The sequence below is a fragment of the Chlorocebus sabaeus genome, chromosome 1 (genome assembly GCF_047675955.1).
Source record: "Chlorocebus sabaeus isolate Y175 chromosome 1, mChlSab1.0.hap1, whole genome shotgun sequence".
In the NCBI taxonomy this organism is placed as follows: Eukaryota; Metazoa; Chordata; class Mammalia; order Primates; family Cercopithecidae; genus Chlorocebus; species Chlorocebus sabaeus.
In genome coordinates, this window is record NC_132904.1 from 55,009,940 (window position 1) to 55,035,747 (window position 25,808).

At 39.3% G+C, this 25,808-nt stretch overlaps 1 protein-coding gene across 9 annotated transcripts in view; it reads left to right on the forward strand.

Moving 5' to 3' along the window:
• The window catches only part of SBF2 (SET binding factor 2), a 519,305-nt gene that overhangs the window by 426,305 nt on the left and 67,192 nt on the right, over nt 1–25,808 (forward strand). For all 9 annotated transcript variants that reach the window (XM_073018389.1, XM_073018410.1, XM_008007157.3 and 6 more), the window contains 7 exons: nt 14,166–14,336; nt 15,837–16,099; nt 17,094–17,266; nt 18,068–18,141; nt 20,938–21,133; nt 23,982–24,109; nt 25,285–25,460. In XM_073018389.1, coding sequence (XP_072874490.1) covers nt 14,166–14,336; nt 15,837–16,099; nt 17,094–17,266; nt 18,068–18,141; nt 20,938–21,133; nt 23,982–24,109; nt 25,285–25,460 — 1,181 coding nt within the window. The remainder of the gene's footprint in view (nt 1–14,165; nt 14,337–15,836; nt 16,100–17,093; nt 17,267–18,067; nt 18,142–20,937; nt 21,134–23,981; nt 24,110–25,284; nt 25,461–25,808) is intronic.

Sequence of the window (25,808 nt, forward strand, 5' to 3'; positions counted from 1 at the left end):
TATTTCTGCCTTTAGATCTTTGAGGAATCACCACACTGTCTTCCATAAGGGTTGAACTAATTTACACTCCCCCCAACAGTGTAAAAGTGTTACTTTACTGTGCAACCTCACCAGCATCTGTTTTTTTACTTTAATAATTGTCACCCTGGCCAGGCGTGGTGGCTTACACCTGTAATCCCAGCACTCTGGGAGGCAAAGGCGGGCAGTTCACGAGGTCGGGAGATCAAGACCATCCTGGCTAACACGGTGAAACCCCATCTCTACTAAAAATACAAAAAATTAGCTGGGCGAGGTGGCGGGCACCTGTAGTCCCAGCTACTCGGGAGGCTGAGGCAGGAGAATGGCATGAACCCGGGAGGCAGAGTTTACAGTGAGCCGAGATCGCGCCAATGCACTCCAGCCTGGGCGACAGAGTGAGACTCCGTCTCAAAATCATCATCATCATCATCATCATGTTTGGTGTGAGGTGTTACCTGATTGTAGGTTTGATTATCATTTCTCTAATCAGTGATGATGAGCTTTTCTTTATATGTTTGTTGGCCACATGTATGTCTTATTTTGAGAAGTGTCTGTTCATGTCCTTTGCCTACTTTTTAATGTGGTCTTTTTTTCTTGTAAATTTACTTAAGTTCCCTGTAGACTCTGGATATTAGACCTTCATCAGATGGATAGATTGCAAAAATTTTCTCCCATTCTGTAGGTTGTCTATTCCCTCTGATGATAGTTTTTTGCTGTGCAGAAGCTCTTTAGTTTAATTAGATCCCATTTGTCAGTTTTTGCTTTTGTGGCAATTGCTTTTGGCGTTTTCATTATGAAATCTTTGCCCATGCCTATATCCTGAAAAGTATTGCCTAGATTTTCTTCTAGGGTTTTTGATAGTTTCGCATTTTACATTTAAGTCTTTTTTCCATCTTGAGTTTTTTTTTTTTTTTCTTTTTTTTTTGAGACAGAGTCTTGCTCTGTCGCCAGGCTGGAGTGCAGTGGCGCGATCTCAGCTCACTGCAAGCTCTGCCTCCCAGATTCACGCCATTCTCCTGCCTCAGCCTCCCAAGTAGCTGGGACTACAGACGTGCGTCACCATGCCCAGCTAGTTTTTGTATTTTTAGTAGAAATGGGGTTTCACCATGTTGGCCAGGGTAGTCTCGATCTCCTGACCTCGTGATCCCCCCGCCTCGGCCTCCCAAAGTGCTGGGATTACAGGCATGAGCCACTGTGCCTGGCCAGGTAAATTTTTGTATAAGGTGTAAGGAAGAGGTCCAGTTTCAATTTTCTTCAATATAGCTATCCAATTCTCCTAACACCATTTATTAATTGGGAATTCTTTCCCCATTGCTTGTTCTGTCATGTTTGTCAACAATCAGATGGTTGTAGGTGTGCGGTCTTATTTCTGAGTTCTGTATTCTCACTGGTCTTTGTATTTGTTTTTGTACCAATCCCATGCTGTTTGGGTTCCTGTAGTCTTCTAGTATAGTCTGAAGTCAGGTAGCATGATGCCTCCATCTTTGTTCTTTTTTGCTTAGTATTTTCTTGGCTATTCAGGCTCTTTTGGTTCCATGTGAATTTTAATACAGTTTTTTTTCTAAATCTGTGAAGAATGTCAATGGTAGTTTAATGGATATAACATTGAATCTATAAATTACTTTGGGCAGTATGGCAATTTTCAAAATATTGATTCTTCAAATACATGAGCATGGAATGTTTTTCCATTTGTTTGTGTCCTCTCTGATTTTTTTGAGCTGTGGTTTGTAGTTTTCTTTGAAGAGGTCCTTCACTTGCCTTGTTAGCTTTATTCCTAGGTGTTTTACTGTTTTTGTAGCAATTGTGAATGGGAGTTCATTCATGATTTGTCTCTCTGCTTGCCTGTTGTTGGTATATAAGAATGCTACTGATTTTTGCACATTGATTTTGTATGCTGAGACTTCACTGAAGTTGCTTATCAGCTTAAGAAGCTTTTGGGCTGAGACAGTGGGGTTTTCTAGATATAGGACCATGCCATTGGCAAACAAAGATAATTTGACTTCCTGTCTTTCTGTTTGAATACACTTTATTTCTTTCTCTTGCCTGGTTTCCCTGGGCCAGAACTTCCAATACTATGTTGAATAGGAGTTGTGAGAGAGGGCATCTTTGTCTTGTTCTGGTTTTCAAAGGGAATGCTTCCAGTTTTTGCCTATTCAGTATAATATTGGCTGTGGGTTTGTTATATATAGCTCTCATTATTATGAGGTATATTCTTTAAATACCTAGTTTATTGACAGTTTTTAACATGAAGGGATATTGAATTTTATCAAAGGCCTTTTCTGCATCTATTGAGATAATCTTGTGGTTTTTGTCTTTAGTTCTGTTTATGTGATAAATCAAATTTACTGATCTGCATATGTTGAACCATGACTAGCCTGGCCAACATGGCAAAACTCTGTCTCTACTAAAAATACAAAAATTAGCCAGGCATGGTGGCATGCACCCATAATCCCAGCCACTCAGGAGGCTGAGGCACAAGAACCACTTGAACCCAGGAAGCGGAGGTTGCAGTGAGCTGCCATCGCACCACTGCACTCCAGCCTGGGTAATTGAGCAAGACTGTCTCCAAAAACAAAAAACAAAAACAAAAACAGAACAAATTTTCAGTGAACGCTTATGGATAGATTTTTTGGGAGGGTTTGTTTCTAAACTTAGATTTAAGGATAATTTAATGGTGAACCAAATATGTTTTAAAATTTATGAGTTGATAAGATATTAATTTTTAAAAACCGAACTAATTGGTTACCTGTGGTAGACACTAGAAAAACAACTTACTATTTTTAAAATTGTTAAACAAAGGAATTGAATCAAATATTTATCCTGCTTTTCTAATACAGACTATGCCTGTGGTTCACCAACAGTTGATAAGGGAAAGTTTCTCTTTATGGAAGTACTCTAGGCCGGGCACGGTGGCTCATGTCTGTAATCCCAACACTTTGGGAGGCCAAGGTGGGCGGATCACAAGGTCAGGAGTTCAAGACTAGCCTGGCCAACATGGTGAAACCCCATCTCTACAAAAACTACCTAAAAGAATTAGCCGGGCGTGGTGGTGGGCACCTGTAATCTTAGCTACTTGGGAGGCTAAGGCAGAGAATTGCTTGAACCCAGGAGGTAGAGGTTGCAGTGAGCTGAGATCGTGCCATTGTACTCCAGTCTGGGCAACAGAGCAAGACTCCATCTCAAAAAAAAAAAAAAAAAAAAAAAGTACTCTAACTAATGAGTGAGGAAGTAATGCTAGAATTAGAATATCACAATTTTACCACTTCTAATTATTAACAAATCTGGGCATTGACAATCAACATCGTCTAACATAACAAAAGGAGAGACAAACAGATGTGCCCCGTGAGTGCTACCCTTCGGGGTAGTACTGTCTGAAGTATTCTTGCCAAAAAAGCCTGAATCTGATAAGCCTCTAGATTCAACTACTGATTTGTAGGAAAACAGAGGACAAAAGAAATGTGTCAGATGTCACCACTGGGATGCAGTCAGACTGATGGAAACTTTATGGGACAAATGATCCAGTTTTTTCAACAAATAAATTGCAAGTGGAAAAAGAAACTAGAATAAAATTGATGCTGGAAATATGCAGACTAATGGTAATATATAATTATTTGACCTTAATTCCTACTTGAGTTAAGCAAACTGATGGTAAAAATAGCAGAAAAACAAACTTTTTTACATTTAACAATTGTAAATTTGAACAATGACTAGATATTTGATATTAAAGAATTTTTATTAATACATAACTATACATTTTTATGAGGTACAAGTGATATTTCAATACATGTATACAGTGTGTAACGGTCTAATCAGGGTAATTAGAATATCCATCACCTCAAACGTTTGTCATTTCTTTGTGTTGGGAACATTTCAAATCTAGCTTTTCTGAAATATACAATAAATTATTGTTAACTGTAATCACCTACTGTGCTATCAAACACTAGAACTTATCCTTCTAAATGTATTTATTCCCCTTCCCCAGTAGCCCTTCCCAGCTTCTTGGAACCATCATCCTACTCTCTACTTCCATTAGATGAACGTTTTTTGCTCCCACATATGCATGAAAATGTGTTATTTATCCTGTGCCTGGCTTATTTCATTTAACATAATGACTTCCAGTTCCATCCATGTTGCTGCAAATGACAGGATTTCATTCTTTTTTATGGCTGAATATTATTCCACTATGTATATATACCATGTTTCCTTTATCCACTCCTCTGTTGTTGTACACTTAGGTTTATTCCATATCGTGGCCATTGTGAATAGTGCTATAATAAATGTAATCTCTTTGATATACTAGTTTTCTTCCTTTTGGATATATATACAGCAGTGGTATGATAGATCTACTGTTATTTTTTTTTTTCAGTTATTATTATTTTTTTTTTTGAAATGGAATCTTGCTCTGTCGCCCAGGCTGGAGTGCAGTGACGCGATCTGGGCTCACTGCAAGCTCCACCTCCTGGGTTCACGCCATTCTCCTGCCTCAGCCTCCCGAGTAGCTGGGACTACAGGCGCCCACCACCACACCCGGCTAATTTTTTGTATTTTTAGTAGAGATGGGGTTTCACTGTGTTAGCCAGGATGGTCTCGATCTCCTGACCTCGTGATCCACCCGTCTCAGCCTCCCAAAGTGCTGGGATTACAGGCGTGAGCCACAGCACCTGGCCTGATGGTGAGCATTTTTAAATATGCCTGTCGACCATTTTTATGTCTTCTTTTAAGAAATGTCTGCTCGGCCGGGCGCGGTGGCTCAAGCCTGTAATGCCAGCACTTTGGGAGGCCGAGGCGGGCGGATCACGAGGTCAGGAGATCGAGACCATCCTGGCTAAGACAGTGAAACCCCGTCTCTACTAAAAAATACAAAAAAACTAGCCGGGCGAGGTGACAGGCGCCTGTAGTCCCAGCTACTCGGGAGGCTGAGGCAGGAGAATGGCGTAAACCTGGGAGGCGGCGCTTGCAGTGAGCTGAGATCCGGCCACTGCACTCCAGCCTGGGCGACAGAGCCAGACTCCGTCTCAAAAAAAAAAAAAAAAAAGAAATGTCTGCTCAATAATTTGCCCATTTTTTTAGTCAGTTTTTTGCTTTTGAGTTGCTTGCATTCCTTATATACTTTGGTTATTAATCCCTTGTTGGATGGATAGTTTGTAAATATTTTCTCCCGTTTTGTACGTTGTTTCATTAGTTTGCTGATTGTTTCCTTTGCTGTGCAGAAACTTTTTAACTTGATATAATCCCATTTGTCTATTTTTGCTCTTTGTTGCCTGTGCTTTTGAGGTCTTGCCCAAGATATCTTTGCCCAGACCAATGTCCTGCAGCATTTCCCCAATATTTTCTTCCAGTAGTTTCATAGTTTCAGGTCTTACATTGAAGTCTTTAATTCATTTTGATTTGATTTTTGTATAAGGTGAGAGATGGAGGTCTAGTCTCATTTTCCTACGTATGGATATCCAGTTTTCCCAACACCATTTATTGAAGAGATTGTTATTTCCCCAGTATCTGTTCTTGGCACCCTTGTGGAAAATCAGTTGGCTATGCATACATAGATTTATTTATGGGTTCTCTATTCTGCTTTTTTAGTCAGTGAGTCTGTTTTTATAGCAGTACCATGCTGTTTTGGCTATAGCCTTATAGAATATTTTGAAGTCAGATAGTGGGATGCTTACAGCTTTGTTTTTGTTTTCCTCAGGATTGCTTTGGCTATTCTGGGTCTTTCTTATGTGATTCCATATGAATTTTAAGATTGTTTGGCTAGGACTTCCTGATATTAAAGAATTACTGTTAATTTTTTAAAATAGTGGATTTGCAAAATACCTACATGAAATAATTTCTTATTAGAAAGATAACCAATATGCAATAACCCCAAAATGCTTATTGGTATAGATAACAATGAGAATTACCACATTTACTGGGACCCGTGTCAAGTACTTCCAGGTGGCCCTACTAAATGGTGCTGAAACCAATAATCAATAGTTGGCAGTTGAAATATATGATGATATTTATGCATCATTGTTTATAATAGCAAACAGTTGGAAATAATACAACTGTCTATTAACAGAAACAAGACAACGCTGTATATTCATACCATGGAATTCCATACAATAGTTAAATTGTGCAGTAGTTGAAAAACAAGACTCTATAAGCCAAACTGGCTGGGTTCAAATCCCATCTCTGGCCTGTCACTCCCTATCAGTGTTCCCTTGAACAAGTCTTCTTTTTGCCTCAACCTCCCCCCCCCCTTTTTTGTTTTTTTTTTTTTTTGAAACAGTTTTGCTCTGTCATCCAGGCTGGAGTGCAATGGCACGACCTTGGCTCATTGCAACCTCTGCCTCCCAGGTTCAAGCAATTCTTCTGCCTCAGCCTCCCAAGTAGCTGGGATTACAGGCATGTGCCACCACGCCTAGCTAATTTTTGTATTTTTAGTGGAGATAGCGTTCACCATGGTGACTAGGCTGGTCTTGTACTCCTGACCTCAGGTGATCCGCGTGCCTCAGCCTTCCAAAGTGCTAGAATTACAGGCATGAGCCACCGAGCCTGGCTATTTCCTCTTTTTTTTTTTTGAGACGGAGACTCGCTCTGTGCCCCGGCTGGAGTGCAGTAGCCGGATCTCAGCTCACTGCAAGCTCCGCCTCCCGGGTTTACGCTGCCTCAGCCTCCGGAGTAGCTGGGACTACAGGCGCCCGCCTAATTTTTTGTATTTTTTTAGTAGAGACCGTGTTTCACCGTGTTAGCCAGGATGGTCTCGATCTCCTGACCTCGTGATCCGCCTGTCTCGGCCTCCCAAAGTGCTGGGATTACAGGCTTGAGCCACCGCGCCCGGCTATTTCCTCATTTTTAAACAGGGGAAATAATGGTACCTATCTCAGCAGGTCATAAGATTGTAGTGAGGATTAACTGAGTTGATAAATAGTTATACTGAAAATGTATTATACTCAGAATAGGTTGGTTATAATAATTTTTTCTTATTTTAAAGACTTTTTACAGAGATATTTCTAGTTGTCAGATAATTCTCATTACCTGAATAAATCTAACAATGTAATGCATGAAAAACCAAGTTGCAGAATGAAACACAACATTGTACTACTTGTATAAAATTGTCCAGCCTAGGCATCATAGTGAGACCCCCATCTCTGCAAAAATTTTGTTTAATAATTAGCCAGGCATGGTAATGCACACCTGTAGTCTCAGTTACTAAGGAGGGTGAGGTGGGAGGATCACTTGAGCCCCAAAGGTTCAGACTGCAGTGAACCAAGATCATGCCAACTGCACTGTAGTCTGGGCAACAGATGAGACCCTGTCTCAAAATAAATAAATAAATAAATAAATAAATAAATAAATAAATAAAACCGGCCAAAAATAAGAGGATTAGGAGAATTTAGATCATATCTTATATTTTTGAGACCACCAAACCCAGGCAAAGGACTTAACAACAGTCTTGCATTTGATGTCTACAAATTTCTGGACCACAAAGGAAAGAAATTGATTTATCCTCTGAACTCTTGATATTTACTAAACAACTTAAGACACAGAATCATTAGAAGGCTAAGTAGTTTAAAACTAGAGTTCAGCTGGGCCTGGTGGCTCATGGCTTTAATCCTAGAACTTTGGGTGGCCAAAGCGGGAGGATCACTTGAGCTCAGGGGTTTGATACCAGCCTAGGCAACAAAGTGAGACCCCATCTCTACAAATAATACAGAAATTAGCCAGGCATGGTGGTGTATGCCTGTGGTCCCAGTTACATGGGAGGCTGAGGCAAAAGGATTGCTTGAGCCCAGGAGGTTAAGACTGCAGTGAGCCTCGTTTATGCCACTGTACTCCAGCCTGGGTCACAAGACGAGACTATGTCTTGAAAAAAAAGGACTTTAATCCTATCATCCCAACTACTGACATTTATAGAACCTGGCACATCAAGTGAATACTGGACAATGCTGGTGGATGAATATGCCTCTCATGCAGAAATTGTATGCCTCGATCTTCGGAGCAATCCAGAACGGGTATAGACTATTCTGAGTTTAAGGATACTTGTACTGTTCAATCTCTGAGTATCAGGTAGTAAAACAGGAAAAAATGTGGAATACGCTTATAGTCACCCCATTTAACTAAATGGATTACTCACTATTCTGTAAATCCCACTAACTAATGAACATAATATTCTAAATACTCATTGCTTATAGGCCATTCTCTTTCTGCCCCTGCTGAGTTGTATGTTTACAAAAGCCAGTTGTGTTTTGTCCCAATTAATTATATAGTTTTGTTAGATATCACATAAATAGATGAAGTATGAGTTATATACATGAAAAGCATCAATAAGGGATAGAATAAAACCTGCAATATAACTGATATATTCTTTATGGACATACACAGGTAAAAAACAAAATGGGAATGATAATACCTAATTCGTGATAATGGTCACCTCTAGGATAGGAGAGAAATAGAATCAGGAGAGGTATACAGTGGACTTGTATGTATTGTATGTCCTTTCTTTAAAAAAAAAGGAGGGGGGGAGGGACAAAGCAAATATGTTTAGGATGTGATAAAGCCAGGTTTTGGATACATATTTTTCCTATTCCTATCTTCCTTTTGTTTGTCTCTCAAGACTAAGCAAAAGAAAGACTCCCAATTTCATCAGAAAATGCTCTAAAATTAATTATTAAAGTGATTTATTATCTGGACTTGGTGAGACCAGAGCAGAATCACAGGAGGACTTGCTAGCACCATCCTTGAATTGTGCGGTTAGTTAGGTACACTTATATTCCAGGGACCAGAACTAGATAGGAAATCACCAGCAATTTAGACAATGAATCTCTGCATTATTCTTTAAGACCATTACATGTTTTTGGGTAAGTCCTGCCAGCTAGCCTTCTTTCCTGAAATCTGGTTTTCCCTGAGATCCCAAACTAGAGCCTTGAGCTTGGGGAACAAACATATCTAGCCAGACAGGCCTTTGACAGGCCCCTCATGCTGATATCTTAACCTTTCCCTTGACCATCTCATCTCTCAGATGATTTACGTCCTTTATTTGGATTTGAAACTGGCCTGCTGGTTGGCGAGCCCCATGAGTTTATTCTTCATATCCTGTCCCATGCTGGGTTTCCTTTGAAAGCTTTGTGGAAAATGAATGGCATTGCTTAATCTGGTATCTTCAAGGGCTATTTTTTCTAGATAAAGAAGAAAGTCAACACATTCTTAAACATCTCATAAAACTGCATGGCACAATATCACTTGTTTCCTTAGGGCAGAATCATAAAAATTATTATGAAATATAAATATTGTTGCCAGAATTGAAGAGAAAGAGAGATGTGATTTGGCAAAAGCATTCGCAACCAGCACCACCGCTCTCACACCCTCAGTATGAGTTAAATCTCATCTTTGTGCAGTGTTAAAAGATTATGATGCTAGTGTACAGACCAATTTGTAAAACCATCTTGTCTTGGGAAAGTTTTTTCTTCAAACCAGGGAAATTATTAGAATAAAAAAATTAAACACAAAATAATAAAGAAAATTTTAAAAAATAAATTATTACAATCAGAAGATAGTTTTATCCGTAGATGCTTATTTTCTCTGTTTACTAAAACTACTGCTACTGTCCCAGGTTATACTGAATTTGAAACCCTAAAGTCTCATTACATCTTTTTCTACATAATTATATTACAGGTTTGTTTGTGAAATATCTTAATTTTATATCTTACAGAGACAACATAGAGTAATGGAAAGCTTTATTTCTGTTCCCGTTTGTTCTACTCATCTTGCCATATGACCCTGAACAGTTCTTTTTCTTTATAGATTCTCTCAAATGCACAGTGAACACCTGAAATATTTACCTTACCACCCACTTTCTATCCCAAGCTGACTGCAGAGTTCCATTTTTGCAATTTGTAGATCAAGCCATAATAGCGTCTAGGCAGAATAAAGTGATACTGCCCTCTGCTGGTCCTGAGAACACCCATCAGTGAAATGGCCCTGCCCATCCTCACTGAGGGACACAGGGCTCCTTGCTTGTGGTTGACCAGACAAAGCAAGAAACCACAAAGAAAGAAGGCAAATTGCATGTCTAGAAAAAGAATAATATTTTAAGTATTTGGAGGTTAATGATTTCTAACGCACATATCAGGAGATCGTTTTATCTACAGGCACTTATTTTCTCTATTTACTAAGACTACTGCCACTATCACAGATGCCATAGCCATTTGTGTCTGTCTTGCCACCAAGTGTTTGTACTATAGTCACTTTACCCTGCTGTAATTCTCACCTAGTAAGCAGGCTGTGGGCCCCTTTGGGCCACTGTCACTCTGTCTTGCACCATTTTTCTTCCTTGGGACATATATAGTCCCCCTTTTGTTCAAACTACTTAGATTAGTTTTTGCATATTCAACTTTTAGTTTGTGAATAAACATGAAGATACAGGTTGAGTATCTCTAATTCAAAAATTTGGGCCACACTTGGTGGCCTAATCCTATCCCAGCACTTTGGAAGGCCGAGGTGGGGGGATTGCATGAGGCCAGGAGTTCAAGACCAGCCTGGGCAACATAGTGAAAACCTGTCTCAAGAAACTTTTTCTTTTTTTTTTTTTTTTTTTTTGAGATGGAGTCTCGCTCTGTTGCCCAGGCTGGAGTACAGTGGCGCGATCTCAGCTCGCTGCAGCCTCCGCCTCCCAGATTCAAGTGTCTCTCCTGCCTCAGTCTCCCAAGTAGCTGGGATTACAGGTGCCCGCCACCACACCCAGCTAATTTTTATACTTTTAGTAGAGATGGGGTTTCACCGTATTGGCCAGGCTGGTCTCAAACTCCCAACCTTCAGTGATCTGCCTGTCTCAGCCTCCCAAAATGCTTGGATTACAGGCGTGAGCCACTGTGCCAGGCCTCAAAAAACATTTTTTAAAATTAGCCAGGCATGGCAGTACATGCCTGTAGTCCTAGCTACTGAGGAGGTTAAGGCGGGAGGATCCCTTGAGCCCAGCAGCTCTAGGCTGCAATGATCTATGATTGTCATCAGCCTGGGTGACAGAATGAGACCCTGTCTCCAAAAGGAAAAAAGAAAGTCCAAAATGCTCCAAAATTCTAAACTTCTAGCAGGCTGGCATGATACTTAGAAGAAATGTTCATTGGAGCATTTCAGATATGAGATTTTCAGATTTAGAATGTTCATCCAGTAAATATAATGCAGATATTCCAAAATCTGAAACACTTCTGGTCCCAAGTATTTCAGATAAGGGACACTCAACCTGTAATGTCAACTCACGTGTGCCAAGGAAAGCAAATATACACCATCAGTGAGAAAAATGCTGAAGAAAGGTGGGGCTTCATTATACACTCAGATTCCTGTATATCTCTGTTAAGTTTTAATAAAAGATGTTTAATTAATAACTTTTTTGGTGTGTTGATTATCCTAAAAGTGCTTTATGAGAATCTGATAAGGATTTGTTTAAAGCTCATTTTTTTGGAGCTTATCTATATTAATATAATTTCAAGACTTCAACATTTTTCGAGTCACCGTTGATTATGTTATGCTGCATTTGTAAGAAATGGTACTGCCCTTAGTATACTCATGGTAAAGGCAGTTGAGAATTACAGTTTTTTCTCATTTGAGTTTAATGCCTTTAAAATCTCTTTCAGGCTGGTCATGGTGGCTCACATCTATAATCCTAGCACTTTGGGAGCCCAAGGCAGGTAGATCACTTGAGCCCAGGAGTTCAAGACCAACCTGGGAAATATGATGAAACCGCATCTCTACAAAAACCCCATCTCAGCTCACTGCAACCTCCACCTCCCAGTTTCAGATTTTTCTACAAAAAACAGCTGGGTATAGTGGTGCACACCTGTAGTCCCAGCTACTACAGCTACTAGAGAGGCTGAGGTGGGAGGATCTTTTGAGCCTGGGAAGTTGAGGCTGCAGTAAGCCACGATCATGCCACTGCACTCCAGCCTGGGTGACAAAGCCAGACCCTGTCTAAAAAAAAAAAAAAACTGTTTCAAAATAGGCTTGTGGGCCGGGCGCAGTGGCTCCAGCCTGTAATCCCAGCACTTTGGGAGGCCGAGACGGGCGGATCACGAGGTCAGGAGATCGAGACCATCCTGGCTAACACAGTGAAACCCCGTCTCTACTAAAAAATACAAAAAACTAGCCAGGCGAGGTGGCGGGCGCCTGTAGTCCCAGCTACTCGGGAGGCTGAGGCAGGAGAATGGCATGAACCCGGGAGGCGGAGCTTGCAGTGAGCTGAGATCTGGCCACTGCACTCCAGCCTGGGCAAGAGAGCCAGACTCCGCCTCAAAAAAACAAAAAACCAAAAAAACAAAATAGGCTTGTGTACTGCTACTGAAATAATTGCTGGTCCTTACAGTAAAGGACTAAAAAATGAAGGAGGAAAAAGTGTGTAATCCATGTCCCAAATGTCTTCATGCAGAGTATATAAGGAGCTTGTGATTCAGTGTGTGTGGCTTCTGCTTACGCACTCACAAAACCACACACATTTTGTTCATGATTTCCCATAGGTAGACAGTAGCTGTTTGTTAAATGAGCAGATAGACATCATGAAATCCAACAGTGATCCCTGTGCACCCTCAAAGAACTCCTGATTTTTGCTTCATAGCCACAACTTACAGCCACTTAATAGGGAGAATTGAGGTTATAGCCAGTTACCTCAGCAGCAGTAACACAGTCCTATCTTGAAGAGGTCTTACACTTGGCATGTAGTACACAGAGACTCTTCAAGGCAGAATCACAACCACCTGGCTTCTGACTACACAGGCACTACGTTTTGTGGTATTCATGATACCTATTCCAGCTCTAGACTAAAAAGGAGATTAGCATATATTAAGCATATAATTTTTACCAGATGTCTTATATATCTGGTATACATTCCTAAGAAATAAACCAACTTTTGTTGTGTAACTGTTATATAACCTTAGTAATCATCTTCAGTGTCTAACATTTCAGAAGAGACTCGGCTTATTAAATTGCTTCAAAAGAAAACTTATCAGAAACTTTAGTTCTACTCACAGAAAATAGATGAACTCAATTCCAAAGAATAAAATGGGCCAAAAAATGTTTATTGAAAATGGTACCTACTTTTTCTTGGAAAATTATGAATTTTTTAAAATTTGAAACATCCTTAACTTTTAGAGGTGAGAGAAGTAGTTCTGGAAAGATGACTCAAGTCACTAACTGAAATTTGGCAGTGTAAATTATCTTTAAAATTTGAAAAGCAATGTTATATAAGTTTTTTTAGAGGTTTCAAGGCAGAATATTACTTTGGGAAACAAAATCATAAAGTGAGGGGAAAACAGAAGTGCTAATTGGCAGTTAATTTGGCATTTAATTTATTTTGATTTACTTTCAGTTCTTTTGAAAGACAATTTGATGTTGTAAAACGAGCAGGGGTTTTGGAACTAAACAAACTGAAATATATATGAAGTGCTTTCTAAATGCCTGCAGAGTTCATTTTCCTTCCCTCTGTTGTTAATCACCTCTTAAGTTTACTCTTACTCTGAAACCCAGCAGGAAGTCCCTGACAGGAAGGCGGTTTGATTTGTGTTTATCTTTCCCTGCACAAATTTGGTTACCAGAAAATGCCCTTGAAGCCCAGGACAGTCTTCTAGAGAGTATGTGAGCCAGGCAGCAGCTTTGGTGGGGAGGTAATGGGCTGGAATGAGCAGTAGGAAAAGTGCGGTTCTCCTGAGTCGCTAATTCATGCTATATCCTCATTCTGTGTGTAAGGCCAAGCTGTAGGTTCACTCACATATCAATTGCTGTCTCTTAAAAAGAGTACCCTAAAGCCAAGTAGAGGAAATGTTAAATTATCTGGAGTTTTATGTTTACATCGTGATGGATTTTATTAATTGTAGTAATATTCACTAAATCTACAGTGCCTCCTTTTCCTGTATTTTCCAATTGATATAATAACAGCTTTGATTTTTAGCTATTACTAAAATACCCATTTTGATAAAGTGACTGAGACTCTCAAGGATCCAACAGCAAGCCCACAGTTGCCAGTTAAAAAGGAGTAAGTTGCTGATTGCTAAGCCTGTACTACCATAAGATATTCTTTAGAGAAATCCTTTGATCACATCTATGATTAACTGTGGCCCCTGTGACCTTATGAACTGTTATAATTCTGCCAGCCCCATGGTGATATATTTTGTGTATTCTCACAGAAACTTGCCCCTGGAGTCAGCCAGTTTGCTTATACATGTGTACAAGACCACCCCATTTGGACAAATCAGCAGTTTTGGGAGACAACCTTTTACAATGCAGTGCAGGAACAGGTTCGCTCCCTTTATCTCTCAGCCAAGGAAGACAATCATGCCCCGCATCTGAAGCAAAAGGTAAGAGAGAAGAAAAGAACGCTAATTGTGTGGGGTTAGGATTCTGGCTTTAAGGAAAGCAGACCTTCCCAGGGCAAAAAAAAGCTCTAGCTACTTCCTACCAGTGTATTTGGGTTTTATTTAGGGAGCCCTGTGATATCTTTCTTCTGTTGTTTTCAGACATTATGTTTTTCCATAATAACTTCTTAATTCAGTTCTTCAGCACTAGGGTTGTTTTAATATACTTTAATAAATAAGAATTTCCTGGAAATGATTATAGGAAGTTGAATAGAAAGAACAAACCTAGGCCGGGCGCGGTGGCTCACTCCTGTAATCCCAGCACTTTGGGAGGCCGAGGTGGGTGGATCACGAGGTCAGGAGATCGAGACCATCCTGGCTAACACGGTGAAACTCCATCTCTACTAAAAATACAAAAAATTAGTTGGGCGTGGTGGCGGGCGCCTGTAGTCCCAGCTACTCCGGAGGCTGAGGCAGGAGAATGGCGTGAATCTGGGAGGTGGAACTTGCAGTGAGCCGAGATCATGCCACTGCACTCCAGTCTGGGAGACACAGCGAGACTCCGTCTCAAAAAAAAAAAAGAACAAACCTAAAATAACAGGCATACTTCTCTATGCAACTAACTTTCCTGGAGGAATGTCAAATTAAAGTTAATTGACTCCAAAATAAATGTAAAATTTAGTAGTTCTATTTTTAAAAAATGCCAGTAATAAATCGAGGTCTTCTTCTAGGAATATTCTATATGTTTCTCTCTGTTTCATCAGCATAAAATATTTTTATGAAAAATATCAGAAAATATTTTAAAATCAAGGAAATTGTTTTTAATTTGAAAGAGTAGTTTTAAATACTCTGAAAGTTTAAAATATCATTTACTAGCTCTCTGGTTTGGGTCAAGTCATGTTACTTCACTGTGCCTTATTTCCTCACTGGTAAAATGGATATGATTATTATGAGATTTTAGCGTCTAATATATAAAGTGCATTGAAGAGTACCTGGCATGCAGTAATAATAAGTGTTAGAAATTATCCTCATGAATTGAATTTAAAGCAGCCTTAAAGGTTGATTATCATTATACTTCAGAAATTTATTGGGCTTTGGGGGTGCTTTCGATAATTTTTTAAGCAGCTGTAATGTTAATATTGACACATCTCGAAAGAATTCATAGAGCAAACACATGTCACTGCTTCTTTGCCAGCCATTCTAAAGAAGTCTATGCCGGAGCCAGCCCTAGGTTAGGTATAAGCGAGACCATAGACATACCAGCTCTTCACAAGCTATAAGGTGCTTTGCTGCTGCTTCCTGAGGTTTGTCACATAGTTCCACTCAAGGCCTGTTGGATCTGGGAAAGAAGACTAGGTTTTGTTTTGTGGTTGTTATGTTTTGTTTATGTTTTCATTTTTGCTGATGTAAGCATTTAATAGAATAGTTATTTAAAACATCTATGTTTTTTAAGCTCACCTGAAATGATGGTTCTCTTTTGGATTGTGTTGCTTTATTTTTTAGGATAAGCTTCCTGATAACCAATATCAGGAGAAGACAGCAATGGACCTGGCAGCTGAGCAACTACGCCTTTGGCCTACCCTGAGCAAGTTAACTCAGCAAGAGCTAGTGCAACATGAGGAAAGCACTGTCTTTAGTCAGGCCATTCACTTTGCAAACCTCATGGTGAACCTGCTAGTTCCACTCGACACAAGTAAAAACAAGCTCCTAAGAACATCAGCACCAGGTGACTGGGAGAGCGGAAGCAACAGCATTGTCACAAACAGGTACCAAAATGTGAACACACAGACCCTCCTCCTACTCTTCTTGGGACCAGTCTTGGCTTGACAGATAATATTAAACATTTTGAGCAAATACTGCTGTACATATTTCAAAAGTTAACCATTTTTTCCTCACCTTTGGACTTTTTCAGCTTTTCTCTCTAAAAGATTCACTTCATCCTACTATCCTTAACCACTTCCCACACTCTCTTCTTTTTCATGACCTAATTTTTCCAAATGTCTCACCCATTACTGATCCAGCCCTTTAGTTACTGTCTGCCAAAGCAATTTACAGAAATCATTCCAGAGAAATTAGTGAGCACCTTCTTGCAAAAGTGACTGTTTGTTTCTCAGCCCTCCTTTTCCTCAACCTTATAGTCATATCCTCAACCATGCCTTCCATGTCTCTACCCTCCAGTGACTTCTCATACCACTGAAACTAAAACCCAAATGGGTTACAGTTTACTCAGAGAGTGATAAATCCTGGCAAGAGAAGGGTTCATAGGACAGTTTGGTCCTTACATACCGAAGAATATGCCTGTTGCTGAGAAAAATTCTCTCACTTTGCCTACCAGGAAACATGTTCCTCAGTTGCCAAATTGCCAAAGATAGCCATATTACTTGGTCTCTATGTAATAATGAACTTGGGAGGACAGGTTGCTTTAGAAGGCCCAGGTAGTCCATAATAAACAAGAGAATCCTCTTTTGCTTTATTTTCTGTGGTTCCTGGGTTCCTTTTGGGAGAGTGACAAAAAGTATTCCTTACAGAAACAAATCTGGGTCCAAAGGATAATGCCTGACAGTAGTTTCCAAATGTAGACAAGTAGAACATTGTGTTTTATCACCATGACTTACCAAGGAGCCATGGAGTTAAGTGAGCCTTCTACTTGAGTAGACATCTCTTTGATCATATTTCAATTGCTACGTAAATTGACTACTATATAGTAGTCATTTGTTGCATTTGAGTACTGACCATGATTTCTTTCCTTGACTGTCTTAGTATTGCAGGAAGTGTAGCTGAGAGCTATGATACAGAGAGTGGGTTTGAAGATTCAGAGAATAATGACATTGCCAATTCTGTTGTGCGATTCATTACCCGATTTATTGACAAAGTTTGTACAGAGAGTGGAGTTACTCAGGATCACATCAAGAGCCTTCATTGCATGATACCAGGTAATCACTTTGCAGCTATTAGAGAATCAGAATATTGGAGATTATTGAGTTTCAGCATAAAACCTGGCAATACGTGTCTTCCATGTAGTTCAGCCATGCTATTTATTTTCTGATTAGTTTTTTAAATGTTTTTAAATTGTTGTAAAATACGTATATAACATAAAACAATCTAAGTGTACAATTCAGTGGCATTAATTACATTTACAATGTTGTGCAGCCATCACTATTATCTATTTCTAAAACTTTTTTATTACCCCAAACACTCTACCCATTAAGCAATAACTCCTGTTTCCCCATCCTGCAGCCCCTGGTAGCTTCTAATGTATTTTCTGTCTCTATAAAGTGCCTGTTCTAGATATTTCACGTGAGTGGACTTAGATGCTATTTGTACTTTCGGGTTTGGTTTATTTCACTTAGCATAATGTTTTTAAGGTTCATATGTGTTGTGGCATGTATCAGAATTTCATTCCTTTTTATGGCTGAGTAATTTTCCATGTTATAGCTGTCCCACATTTTATCCATTCATCTGTTGATGGACATTTGAGTTGTTTCTCCCTCCCTTTTAGCTATTATAAATAATAATATATGAATATCCACATACAAGTATCTGTTTGAGTCCTTACTTTCATTTCTTTGGGGTATGTATGTAGAAGTGGAATTGCTGGGTCATAATGGTAATTCTCTTTAACTTTTTTGAGGAACCACTAAACTTTAATTAACTTTTAATTCTAAAATATCCAGAATTTGTTTTTATTCTGCTTGTCTGTGTTCTTTCATTTTGAATACTCTGACTCATCCTAGGAATTGTAGCTATGCACATTGAGACCCTGGAAGCAGTACATCGAGAAAGCAGAAGACTTCCGCCTATTCAGAAGGTAGTAATTCCAGACTACATGCTTTCAGGGTATAGCCTCTCTTCTTAAAAACAAACGATAGACTGCTGTGTGCCAGGAAAGTGTGTTCACCTAACCTTTTACAGACACTAGCTCCAGTTTTAATGATATGTTAAACTTTCAGAGGAGTTTGTCATATAGAACCTTATAAAAAGTATACTGAAATAGGAACAGAATCTTTTCTTGGATTCAACAAAGGAGTGATAATAACCTCTCATTGAGTCTACTTTTATAGGCAGGGCATAAATTAGGAACATTTCTAACCTCTAAGCCCAACCCAAGATTTTATTTTGTGCTTATTTTCTCCCCCTCCCCCACCCCTAAAAAATGATTTAAGGCAATTATCATAAAAAACCCAGGTTTCTGAATCTGACTATACATTCCAAACAGCTGGAAAGTCTATTAAAAATTCAGAGTCCTGGACCCAACCCCACCCTCCTGAATCGGAGTACCTCAGGACATGTCTGGGAATCTATATTTTAACAAGGCTCTCAGATGATTACTTTGTAGTCTGGTGCCAGTAGACTATGGTTCAGGACCCTGTTGCCTATATAACAGAACTTTATAATAGAACAAAAACAAATTGAGGCCAGGAGCCATGGCTCAAGCCTATAATCCCAACACTTTGGTAGTCCAAGGCAGGCAGATGACTTGAGCCAGGAGTTTGAGACCAGCCTGGGCAACATGATGAAACCCCATCTCTTCAAAAAATAATTTAAAAGTTAGCCAACTATGGTAGTGTTATCTGTAGTTCCAGATACTCAGGCGGCCGAGGTGGGAGGATCACTTGAGGCCAAGAGGTTGAGGCTGCAGTGAACTGAGATCATGTCATTGCACTGCAGTCTGGGTGACAGAGCAAGACCCAGTCTCATAAACAAATAAATAAATAAATAAGTAAATTCATTTCATTCATTCATTCATTCATTCATTCATAGGAGCGAGCAGAAGCCAGATAGGTAGGAATATAATTCTAACAGAAACCTGAGACATAGTGATTATTATACTTTGACTTTACATTTAGCTCTAAAGTCACTAGAGCCAACAAAAAGAATACTGCTGATTAGTTCTTATTGCTTAGTAAAAAATAAGCATATTAGACATTCAGGAGAGATTTTTTTTCCTAGCCCTAAACTCTTCAGAGGAATGTATTATGTGGTTACTGAGTCAGAATTTCCTGAGTTGTGTAAATGTTCATTACGTGGCCAAGAAGGACAGGTCTTGTTAAAAGCTCCTCCGTATTTTTTTTTTTTTCAAAAACAGAAATAATAATGTCCAAATAGACCGGGTGCGGTGGCTCACGCCTGTAATCCCAGCACTTTGGGAGGCTGAGACGGGCGGATCACGAGGTCAGGAGATCCAGACCATCCTGGCTAACATGGTGAAACCCCGTCTCTACTAAAAATACATTTTAAAAAATGAGCCGGGCGTGCTGGCGGGCGCCTGTAGTCCCAGCTATATGGGAGGCTGAGGCAGGAGAATGGTGTGAACCCGGGAAGCGGCACTTGCAGTGAGTGGAGGTCGTGCCACTGCACTCCAGCCTGGATGACAAAGCAAGACTCCGTCTCAAAAAAAAAAAAAAAAAATGTCCAAATAATTTCAAAAGTAATAATGTTCTTAGTATAAATTTGAGCATAAAAGAAATACACATTGTACAAAGTGAAAGTCCCTTGTAGTCCTCCCTATACTACCTCCACCTCCACCCTTAACTATGATACCATCGCCTTTAATAGTTTAGTTCATAGTCTTACAATTCCTTTTCTTTTTCCAGAAATGAGATTATAATGTACATACTGGTTTCTAACTTGCTTTTTTAACTTATCAGTGTATTCTGGATTTTTTTTTTTTTTTTTTTTTTTTCCCCGAGATGGAGTCTTGCTTTGTCACCCAGGCTGGAGTGCAGTGGCACAATCTTGGCTCACTGCAACCTCCCCCTCCCAGGTTCAAGCAATTCTCCTGCCTCAGCCTCATGAGTAGCTGGGATTACAGGCACCTGCCACCACACCCAGCTAATTTTTGTATTTTTAGTAGAGGCAGGGTTTTACCATGTTGGCCAGGCTGGTCTCGAACTCCTGATCTCAAGTGATCCACCTGCCTTGGCCTCCCAGAGTGCTGGGTTTACAGGCATGAGCCACCGCACCAGGCCTTCTGAATATTTTTCCATGTTAACACATATAGATCTATGTCATATTTTAAAGGTTACAGAATGTTTCATTGAATGAATATTTCAGATATTTGAGTTGTTTCCCACTGATTTTACTTTTAGACAGTTCTGCAAAGAATCCTCCCACATTTGGATGTATAAACTTCATTTCTGCCTCTTACCAAATCAACTTTCTCATGTGACTATCTGGGAAGTCTGGCTTAAGATTTTTAGGTCTATAATTGAAAAGATCACCATGGTCTGAGTATTAGAAACTCCACAAAAGTTGTGTTTACAATACTTTCTCTAGCCAGGTATGGTGGCTCATGCCTGTAATCCTAGCACTTTGGGAGGCTGGGGCAGGAGTATTGCTTGAGGCCAGGAGTTTGAGACCAGCCTGGGCAATGTAGCAGGATCCCGTCTGTACAAAAAACTTTAAAAATCAGCCAGGCATAGTGGTGCATGCCTGTAGTCTCAGCTACTCAGGAGGCTGAGGTCAGAGGATCTTTTGAGCCCAGGAGTTTGATGCTGCAGTGAACTATGATTGCACTACTGTATTCTAGGCTGTGCAAGAGAGCAAGACCCTGTCTCCAAAAATCAATCAATTTGTGAGTCAATCAATCTTTTTCTGTTGTAAGCCCAAGATTCTTAGACCTGCTCTGCTGCCAGGAGAAGAAATTGTCTGTGAGGGTCTTCGAGTCTTACTGGATCCTGATGGAAGAGAAGAAGCTACTGGAGGTCTTCTTGGAGGCCCTCAGCTCCTGCCAGCAGAAGGAGCCTTGTTCCTCACCACATACAGAATTCTCTTCAGAGGAACCCCCCATGATCAGTTAGGTATGACTCAATATGCCATCAGAACATGGATATCTGCGTGGTACATGAGGTTTCGATCCCATCTGTGCACAGTGATTTGCAGATCATTTTAAATCCAAAGTAAGCTTTTTGCCACACAGGTATTTTGGTGAAATACTTTAGATGAACAGAGCTAATGATAATTTGGGTCATAGTTTTTTACTTGAAGAACAAAGGGTTGTCTTCTAAACAATAAATCAAGGGTTCATTTGCTGAAATGATCATAATTTCATGGGGCAGAGTATTATAACCTAGAGATATTCACTCTAACTGCTGAATATATTCCTTGCTGGTTTGTCTCCGCTTTCTGAGTCCTACAGTTAACTGTAAAACTAAGGTCTTGCAGATACTTGAACCTTTTTGTGGAAGGATATGCTAACCATCACAAGGTTGTCCAGCACCAATCCCACTTCCCTCTTATTCCATTCCAATTAACCCCACTTCCCTTTTGGCAGACAACTTCTCTTCTACTTGCCAAACTCCTATAACTTCTATTTCTATTTTCTACTATTCAGTACAGCCTTCTATATTAGAAAGGAATAGCATGCCCTACCAGAAGTAATCTACATTATCTTCTTAAAGTCACTATAGTCTGTATGTAAAATGCTCTTGTTGATAGGAAAAGCACATAATTAAGACTTTTGGGCAAAACAATAGGACTCCAAGTCAGAGCTCAGTGACTTAAGTCACTTAACATTTCTGTACTTTATTTTCCTCTTTTATAAAATTGGGAGATTGGGCTTTCTTTGGTGATAATTCAGTGGTTCTTAACGTTGACTACATATTTGAATTATCTGGGAATCTTTAAAAAAAAATACCAGTTTCTGGGCCCAACCCTCAAACAATTGAATTAGAATCTGAAGCAGTAGAAATAGGGAGACCCAGGCATCTGTGTATTTCTTTAGCCCCACAAGTGATTGTGATTGAGAACCATTGGGCTAAATGGTCACTAAAGTGCCTTTCTCCTCTGAAATTATGTATTTAGTAGCATTTGATGAGTATGCACTATGTGCTACTCATTTGTTGGACAATTGAATTCAGATATATAAAATGTATTCTCTTTTAAATCTTAACAGTTGCATTATCCCTAGGTTGAATAGAATCAAGATGATTTAGTATATCAGTCATAAAAGACTGCTTACCATATAATGTGCAACAAGTTCGTAAAATTAAATAAGAAAAGATGAATTTGTAAGAATAGTTCTGCTTATTTTGAAAAAGTGAAAAGGAGAAAAAATGTCTTAGCCCACTCCTTCATATTGCTGTACACAAATTGTATTTGAAAGTAAATGTACTTTTAAAAGAAACCATACAGTACTTACAATTTTTTATAGTAGGACTTTTGTGAGATTAATGGCCATAAACATACATTTTGGACACATAAACATGTGATACTTATGTGGTCATTTAAATTGCTGTAATTTATTTTAAAGTCATGCTTAGTGTGAAATCTCATATTCTCTGGCTTTTTCCTTTCAAATTTTGGATTAATTTCACTTAGGAAAATTATTTTTGTCAAAGAAAATATTTTTATTTCCTTTTAAATTTCTAATTTAAAATTTCTCCTTTAATGACACATATAAATATTATAATTTTACATGTTATATAAATGTAGGTGTTAAATACATCCTAGAACTTAAATCCTATGTACATCCTGACTTTGCTTAGCCTCTGGATATGAGCTTGATATAAAAAGAGAGTCAGAATTTTTCTAGAGTACAGGTTGATAGATCCAGGGAATTAGGATTCTGATTATAATAAATGAAGAAATGTATGGGCTGTTAAACAAGATGAACCTAGTTCACATCACCCCACCTCCTCCCCACCCTGGCTTACTAGCTGGGAGGCCTTGTTCATTGCCACTCCTGTTATGTTCTTCTACCACTGCCTAAAATGCTCTTTCTTTCCCTTCTGCAAATCCAGATTCTACACTTCCTTTAAAGCTCAGCTTCTCCCTCACTTCTCCCAGAAATCATTTTCTATCCATCTAGCATGCAGAGATCCTTCTCTGAAATATTTAAATCCCTGTAGTCTGTTCCCTCAAACGTAAGAGCTAACCACATATTATTATATTCTGCATGTGACTCTCCTCCCACGGGAAATTGGAAGCTCTTCAAGGGAGGTCTTGAGTGTGCTACTTTTTTCTAGACTCTCATCTTCGTAACCTCAGGTACTTGATAAATAATTATTTATATTTTCCCATGTTTGCTTTAATAAACTCCTAAAAATCATGCGCCTAAGTCCAGGCTTGTTTTCCAAAGTCACACATATATAGTATAACACCTTTTACCATATATGGAAGCAAACTTTAAAAACCTGTTCTCTTTTGCTTCATCCTTACATTAAATATCTTGGATGTCTTTTCAATACTTGAGGAGTACTTTTTTTTTTTTGTACAAAACCTCCCTTCGTATAAAATTGCCTTGAACCAGGTGATCTTGTGTGGCACACAGTAGGTTGGGGAGATAGAAAGAATGAAGGCAGTCAGGCTGTGACAGTTTCTTCACTCCAGGAAAGGATTCTGTCTCAGGAGTGGCAAGTCACTTGTCTCTAACTTCTCAGATTTCCAAGAATTCCAGTTCTTGCTTCATTCCTTCTGGTCAAGGATCCCTTCTATTGCCTCCTATGCTAACTGTGTGAAATGTAAGTCACTTGCTGCTCCTGAGACATAATCCTTTCCAGGAGTGAAGGGCACTTTCTTTCACTGCATCCCTGGGCAGTGTCCTCTTCAAATACATTTCTCCAGCAGTGACTGATGAAGTGAGCAGTAGACACTCTAGAAGTGAGCTATAAAGTGTTGTTGCTAAAGCTGTGTCCCGTCTGTTTACAGTGGGTGAGCAGACAGTTGTGCGGAGCTTTCCCATTGCCTCCATCACCAAGGAGAAGAAGATTACAATGCAGAACCAGCTACAGCAGAACATGCAAGAAGGACTGCAGATCACATCAGCATCTTTTCAGGTATTAAAAAAGGAAGCCATTGTTTTACTATTCAAAAATTTTCAAAAGTCAAATGATATTGTGGCCATTTTCTGTGGTCATGTGCTCAGAAGTTACGAGGGTGAGAATGGGGAAGATCATAGGCTCTGAGAGGGTAATCATCAACTCAGTAAACTCATGAATGGTATTGGATTTAATCCTTGGAGCCCCTTAGTGAACTCAGAGTACCAACAGATACTCAATAATGAGTGATCTTAGAAACTTAGACACATACAATTTGTTCTTATTCTCTCCCAAGTTATACCTCAGTACCTGTTTGATGAAGCCTTTAGATAAAAAGCAGTTGTCTTGGCATCTGTTTTGAAGGAAACGCCCTGTGGCTGTTCTGTGGAGAGGTAAAAAGTATAGCTAGGGCTAAAGTTCTATTGGTACTAGTTGCATACCCCTGATAAAGCAAGAGGTTTCCCAGGAGTTTATGACTATGTCAGAACTTTGTAGAATTACTGATGCAAACCAGACCCTGGAAGAAGTGACCTTTTCTTAGTTTTTCCTTTTTTTAAATTCTCAGTTTGTAATATTTTGCTTTTCTTATTCTTCATCACTTTTCAGATTTCAGTTCTTGCCTCATACCTTCTAGTCAAGGATCTCTCCTATTGGCTTCTGTGCTAATTGTGTGAAATGTAAGGCTGCTGATCTTTAGGCTCCAGACCTCTCATCACCTGAAAACACTGGCTGCCTAAGGATTTCCTCACTGTTCCAACTTCCAAAGAACTCCACACTTGAATATTGCCTAGCTGTACTGATTAGGATTCTAGTCAAATGGATTTTTTTTCTTCCTACATTTGTTGTATCTGGGTAGGAAGAGTCCTTATTAGGCCAAACTCTCTATCTGCTACCAACCAGTTGAGAAATGAGAAGGGCATGTTTGCTAGTACAATTCCCTATCCCATTGTAGAAGAAATAATCTTAAAGAAACTGACTTGAAGATACATGATTTTCCTTGCCAACTAGCCATTTATGGCAAATAAACCTTTTTGAGCCTTTTATTTTTAAAAATTTAAAAATTGTGTGCATGTCATCCAAAGTCCCTTCAACCTCCAGTCTTGCCATTTTGTGTTATTATATTCTGTTGTTTGGGGGAAAGTTGCCTGGAAATCCTTAATGCTTCTTTTGTGTTTAATCTCTTTTGCTTCTAGTTGATTAAGGTAGCATTTGATGAAGAAGTCAGTCCAGAACTGGTAGAGATCTTTAAGAAACAGCTGATGAAGTTCCGTTATCCTCAGTCCATTTTCAGCACCTTTGCTTTTGCTGCTGGACAGACTACCCCACAAATAATTTTACCAAAACAGAAGGAAAAGAACACTTCTTTTCGGTAAGAAGAAAGACGAGTCTGTTAATTTCAGCCCTCCCATAATTGATTGCAAAAGGAGTGACCTATCCTTTGTGTCCAGGTGTAAGCAATTGCTCTTTTCATTCACTGTTCTGTTTCTGTCAAGCCCATGGGGCCAAGATCATAAAGTTATGGAACAGCAGCATTGATAAATGTAGCAAGTTTCAAACACTAAAAGCTATCAGAGGCTTTGACTGTCATGTCCATTGCTCACAATCCTTTTTTAGAATGTGAAATTCTATTTTCTCTTTTTTCCATATTGATCACTTTCTAAATGCTTTTGACCAGTTCCTTCAGCTTTTATTAATATCCAGGCCCAGTGGACAGATT